The sequence below is a fragment of the Pinus tabuliformis genome, chromosome 3_1 (genome assembly GCF_031772625.1).
Source record: "Pinus tabuliformis cultivar Carrire ecotype Pingquan chromosome 3_1, CPIR1, whole genome shotgun sequence".
In the NCBI taxonomy this organism is placed as follows: domain Eukaryota; kingdom Viridiplantae; phylum Streptophyta; class Pinopsida; order Pinales; family Pinaceae; genus Pinus; species Pinus tabuliformis.
The window spans coordinates 490831724-490838083 of record NC_142301.1 but is presented as its reverse complement, the minus strand read 5'-3'; the positions used below and the strand labels follow the sequence as shown (position 1 = coordinate 490838083).

The window sequence follows — 6360 nt, the reverse complement described above, 5'->3', positions numbered from 1 at the left end:
AGACATGATGAAAATGTATTCCTACCAAACTTAAAAAAAATAAGATAACAATTTATACACAGACATCAAATATAAAATAATTAAAATTTTTATTTTTATTTGGCCATAATTTTGTAATGTGAAATTACATATTTGTAACCTCATATTCATGAAGCACAATACTTGCTAAGGTTTTGCAAATGGGGTAGCAAGCTAAGTGGGCTTCATTGCGGGGAAAACTCCACAGTTAAGTGGGCTTGAGCCAGAGGCGATCTGGGATAGGTGACCTACCGGGAAGTCCTGGTTACCCGGTGCAAGTGATGATTGACGCTGTGTGATTCATTTCACTAGTTTCAATCCCACTTCTTCACCCCTGTGACCATCACCCCATGCAATGAGTGCCGTGTGATTCATTTCACTAGTTTCAATCCCACTTCTTCATCTTTTGAACATCACCCGATGCAATGAGTGCCGTGTGATTCATTTCACTAGTTTCAATCCCACTTCTTCACCTTTTGAACATCACCTAATGCAATGAGTGCTGTGTCATTCATTTTACTAGTTTCAATCCCACTTCTTCACCCCATGACTACCTCTCATGGAAATTGTTATAGATGGATAACTTACTTAACGGAGTTGAATCCCATAAAAAATATTTAAGATATGAAATATTTAATTAATCTTTTTAAGTTACCCTCTTAATTACATTCCCAAAAGTCTAAGTTGGTAGCTCAAAGTTTCAATTGCAGCGGTGAAACTCTAGAAAGGTGCTTGAGACTTATCTATTGTGCACCTGCGCTGGAGACTTATCTATAGTGCATCCGTTACCCTACCTTTCACATCCGTTACCCTACCTTTCAGGAGCCCATTCTTTATGACCTACACAGAGTCCAGAAAATGAGATAAACGTACACTAAAATGCGTGGCTTAAATTAGGGATGAACTTAATTCACGTGTTTCCTTCCACCTTTCAGGAGCCCATTCTTTATGACCTACACAGAGTCCAGAAAATGAGATAAACATACACTAAAATGCGTGGCTTAAATTAGGGATGAACTTAATTCACGTGTTTCCTTCCACTTTTTATAGATTTAGATGAGTGATTGGAATTTGACATCTTTTTTATATAAATTAGGGATGAACTTAATTCACGTCTTTCCTTCCACTTTTTTATATAGATTTAGATGAGTGATTGGAATTTGACATTTTTTTATATAAATTAGGAATGAACTTAATTCACGTCTTTCCTTCCACTTTTTTATAGATTTAGATGAGTGATTGGAATTTGACATCTGCTTTATGTTAAATTTAATAAAAAAATTATTTATATATATTTTAAAAAATATTTTTAATAAAAATTATAATTTAATTGAAAAATAAAACCATATAGTTTATAAATTTAAAAATATAATTTTAATACAGACTATAATTTGAACTAAAAGCAAAATCACATGATATTCATACAAATTATTATTTAACTAAAAACAAAATCACATGATAATTCACCACAATCCCATGATCATAAAAAGTCAAACCAAATCCTAATTTTTAATAAAAATTTCAGACATATCATAAAAGAACATGGTATTATATTTAAAAAAAATCTAAATCCGATAAAGAAATTGTGATTTAATAAAAAATAAAAATAAAAACCAGAATCATGATAATTAAAAACGATTCCAATAAAAAAAAATTAAAACTGGAAAAGAATCCAAATGCGGTAGAGAAATTTTGATTTAATAAACAAATAAACAAAAACAAGAATCATGATAATTAAAAATGGTCCCAATCCAAAAAATTAAAACTTGAACTGCGTCAGAGATGCGTTAGGTTGAACAGGCTTCCAATAACCATCCAATTTTATTAATAAATAATGGGATAATTACAATTTTGTCAATAAATTTAAATCTAATAAAAAATTATAATTTAATGAAAAATAAATTTAAATCTAATAAAAAATTATAATTTAATAATAAACTAAAGCTATAAGATAAGTATTATTTTGTTGTGATTGAGATATGTTTTAAAATTGTTTTTGTTTAGTGAAGAGTTTGTCTTTTTTAGACAAAAAGTAGACTTGACATTAGCAAGTTATTCTAATTGAATAAATTTCATTCCATAAAGATGATAAATTTTGCACATAATACAATTTTATTAATAAATACAAATGTAATGTAAAGTCATAATTTAATTAAAAAAAACAAGGTCAGAAGTGCATGGTAAGAAGCACATGGTAATGAAAAAGGAATTCCAATCCCAAAAACTTTAAACTTCGTCGAGATAAAATCGCCATGTGATGCACTCAACGCCCTTCTTCTTCATATCCGGTGTATAAATCCACTTGATTTAACCCTTACGGATATTAATCTCTGAGAGAATAACCGCAGTATATGTACGTTGGCATTAGGTCTTTTGGTTTTGCCTCCCCCTTTGATTTCCAATATTACTGTAGGTTGAGTTTTCGTCGTTCGAGTATAGACGATATGTCCACAAGCGCGACCTCACCTCATGAGGTTCCTGTGAAGGAGATCCCTGGAACATATGGCCTGCCGCTGGTTGGAGCCATTGTGGATCGAATCCAATATTTCAGAGGGGTCGATAATTTCTTCAGACGCCGTGTCGAAAAATATCAGAGCACGGTCTTTAGGGTGAATATGCCGCCAGGCCCGCCTTTCTTCCCGTACAATCGAGTCATAATACTCCTCGATGGCAAGAGCTTCCCTGTGCTCTACGATTTGAGTAAGGTAGATAAGAAGAATAATCTGGCCGGAACATACATCCCCAGCTTGAAATTCACTGGGGGATACAGGGCCACCATTTTTATGGACCCATCCGAAGAAAAACACCATAGGCTTAAGAGCTGGTGCTTTGAGTTACTGCGGAGCAATCGGGAGAAACAATTTACTTTGTTTGCCGAGGAGTTCGACAAACTCAGCGCTGCAATGGAGAAAGAATTCGCGAATAGCGGGAAGGCGTCTTTCACTGACCCGATGGATCAATTGCTCTGCAATTTTCTCTGCGGGTATATAGCGGGCGCGGACCCCGTCGCTCCGGGCCCAGCCAGCCTCGGAACCGACGGCCCTTCTTGTATGAAAAACTGGTTGGCTGCTGTGATCGCTCCAACCATAAGCTCGGGCGTTCTTCCCAAATTCTTGGACGAGCTCACCATCCATTTATTTCCTCTACCATTCTGCCTCGTCTCCAGGTATTACCACAAGCTCTATAATTTCTTGTGGACGAATGCGATTCTCGCGCTGGATGTGGCAGAAAATCAGTTCGGCCTGAATAGAGAAGAGGCTTGCAATAATCTTTTGTTTTACATCGCCTTCAACGCCTTCGGCGGACTGCGCGTATTTTTTACTAACATGGTCAAATATGTTGCTCGCGCCGGGGCCGAACTGCACAGAGATCTCGCCGAAGAGGTCCGCGCAGCCGTTGAAGCACACGGGGGACTCACCGGCAGGGCTCTGGAGAGCATGGCGCTGGTCCGGTCGACTGCGTACGAAGTGCTGAGGATAGAGCCACCTGTGCCTCTACAGTACGGAAGGGCCAAGAAGGATTTCTTCGTCGAATCCCACGATGGGCGTTATGCGGTAAAAAAGGGAGAAATGCTTTGCGGGTACCAGCCGTTTGCCACCCGGGACCCCGAAGTGTTCACTAGGGCTGAGGAGTTTGTTCCGCGTCGGTTCATGGGTGAGGATGGGCAGGAGATGTTGAAGCACCTGCTGTGGTCTAATGGCCGTGAAACTGATGAAACGTCTGCTGACAACAAGCAGTGTGCGGGGAAGAGAGACGTCGTTGTCAGCATGGCTCACCTTTTTCTGGCGCACTTCTTCCTGCGATACGATTCATTTGCCATAGCACAGTCTTCATCTTCGTCCTCCTCTGTCACCTTTACGAGGCTCACTAAGGGCTCTTCCTGAGAGCGATGCAAGCATTGCACATTGTCCTCTATTCACTCAAATAGCTGATAGGCGTTTCTACAATAATTTCCCTCTTTGCTTCTTCCCCAACTGTTGCCATGTTTCACTCATCTTTTTACCATCTACAACTGTAAATTAGGTTTCAATTTATGCTTCTTCCCCCTTTGTTGCCATGTTTAGACAATATCTAGTTTAGTATATTGTCTCCCACTACCTAGACAATATCAAGTTTAGTATAGACCATTCTATACATCAAACTACCAACTATACTAGCATTTGGGACATAACCCCATATTCTTTATCTCTGTATATTTTGCAGGAATCATCTTGTCTCAAATGAATATCAATGGCCAACTAACTCTTCCATTGGCTCAATGGTTTTCTATCTTACTGGTATTTGTTTTTATGATAATTTGGGTCCCGAACATTCAAGCCCATTTTAAAGCATTAAATGATATTTTTTTACTATTTAGGTGCCCATGGTTTGTTTTGGCATACACTAGCAACCAAAAGTTGTAATCATCCTATAGTTCTCTCCAATGAGCTATTATGCATACAAATAAGAGATTGTAAGCAAAAATTGCACCCTAGGGAAAATGGTGATGTACCAACTAAACATTTGGGGCCCAAAAACTTTTTTGCTATTCATCTTTTAGGGTTCAGGTTTTGGACCCCTTGTGTTTTTTTCTTGATGTTAAAATTTCATTGTTTCAACCTCTTGGAATAACTTTTGAGAATGAAAATAATTTCTATCTCTATCTTCCATAGATAAACTATCACCATTCTAGCCAATTTTTGTTCTACACTTTTCTACTATTTTATTTACTAATAAAATTTGGGTTTTCACTATATTGTTTTGGTTTATAGTTTTGTGTATTTGTTCCATTTCCTTTACTTTCTTTCATTTTGTTTAATTATATAACCCAAGTGAGTGGTGTTGGGGCTAGATTTACACTGTGTCGTGCTATAGTGCAAAGCTTAGGAACATCTAAGTTTGATCTAATTTGTTGTTATTTTTTTTATTTTCTATTAAGATTTTGTGTACGAATTTATCTATGTTCCTTTGGACTTGCAGAAGGTTTTCTCTTAGAATTTAATGTTCATGTGTTATGTTCATAATTTAAGGCTTAAACAATGGAAAAGAACATGACAAAAATGCACCGAATTAAATGAGAGAGTAATGCTTGTTCATTGTGAATGTTGTTCTATAAATGACTGAGAGTTCCACCTTAAATTTTGCTGATGTTTTCTGTGTTTGTTCCTGATTTGAGTATCATGCACTCTACTTTCTCTTATTAGTTGTAGAAGAAAGTGAAGGAACATAAATAATTATTTTCAGCCATTTAATTCAAATTGTTGATCTATGTTAATACATATCAGTAATCGTAGGAATGGAGTGAGAACTATTCATAAACATCTAACCTTTATTGTAAATTTAATATCTAGACATCACATACATTTAAACATTCATCATCAGATTTCTTCAAAAAAATAGAAAGTACAATGATTGAATTCCATTCAAAATAAATTTCAATTTCTGTTTTAGATTTAAGATTTCTACTAAGAATCGAGGGAAAGAAAAACCCATCACAATATTTTTAATGTGTAGAATTTCCACTAGTTTTCAGTTGGAGCATTCGTGAGCCTTGGGTTTGACATAAAGAACTAAAAGGGGTTTGGAAAGGGGAAAAATGGAAAACATAGCTTAAAAAATTCAAAGGAGCAATTAACAATTTTTTTAAACCTGATTAAATCATATGGGCAACTGGGCAATTAATAATTCAGCCATAAGAAAACATGATATTTTGAATTTTTCCATTTCTTTTAGAACCTTTTGTAAAACTCATCAAAAAGCCAAGATACTCTTCATCAATTTTGATAAATTTTGTAAAAAAAAAAGAAAACAATCATATTGATTACAAAGGTTACTTTAATTTTAAAATCTCATTTAATTTCCATAACAAACTAAGTTTATACGGGTGTAAATCTGCTTTAAATGGTCTACATGTACAGATCTAACATACCTTTCCATTCCTTACCCACATGGACATCACACAACTGTGCATCCAAAATTGTCCCTTCCAAGGTTGTGACTAGTTCACAATCTACCTTACCATGTTCTTTAAAGATGCTCTTCAGACTGAACAAGAGTTCAAAATAGTCCTCATATAATTTGACAATATCCTTCCCTTGCAATGGGTGATCTTCCTCCCCAAATCTGCTTTGATCTTCATTAGTATCATTCAATATTTTCATAACAGATTTTTTTGGAATAAAATATCCATGCCCATTAAAGAAAGGTGGGAACTTTCTATTAAACAACACTTCACAACTATCTTTAAAATCATGTACTTCATGGTTATTGTTTTTCTCTCTTTTCTACCAGTACTATCAACTTCTTCTTCCTTTTCAATTAGTTAGCCTCGGCTACTAGATGAGATTGCTGAGATTTTCCTTT

General features: G+C 35.6%; 1 protein-coding gene across 1 annotated transcript; it reads left to right on the top strand.

The window, feature by feature from the left end:
• Positions 1-2334: 2334 nt before the first annotated feature.
• On the top strand, positions 2335-4277 carry LOC149187943 (allene oxide synthase 1, chloroplastic-like). Its single transcript, XM_089412902.1, has one exon. It carries the CDS (start codon positions 2370-2372, stop codon positions 3900-3902), a length of 1533 nt encoding a protein of 510 aa, XP_089269028.1. The 5' UTR covers positions 2335-2369; the 3' UTR covers positions 3903-4277.
• Positions 4278-6360: the final 2083 nt, after the last annotated feature.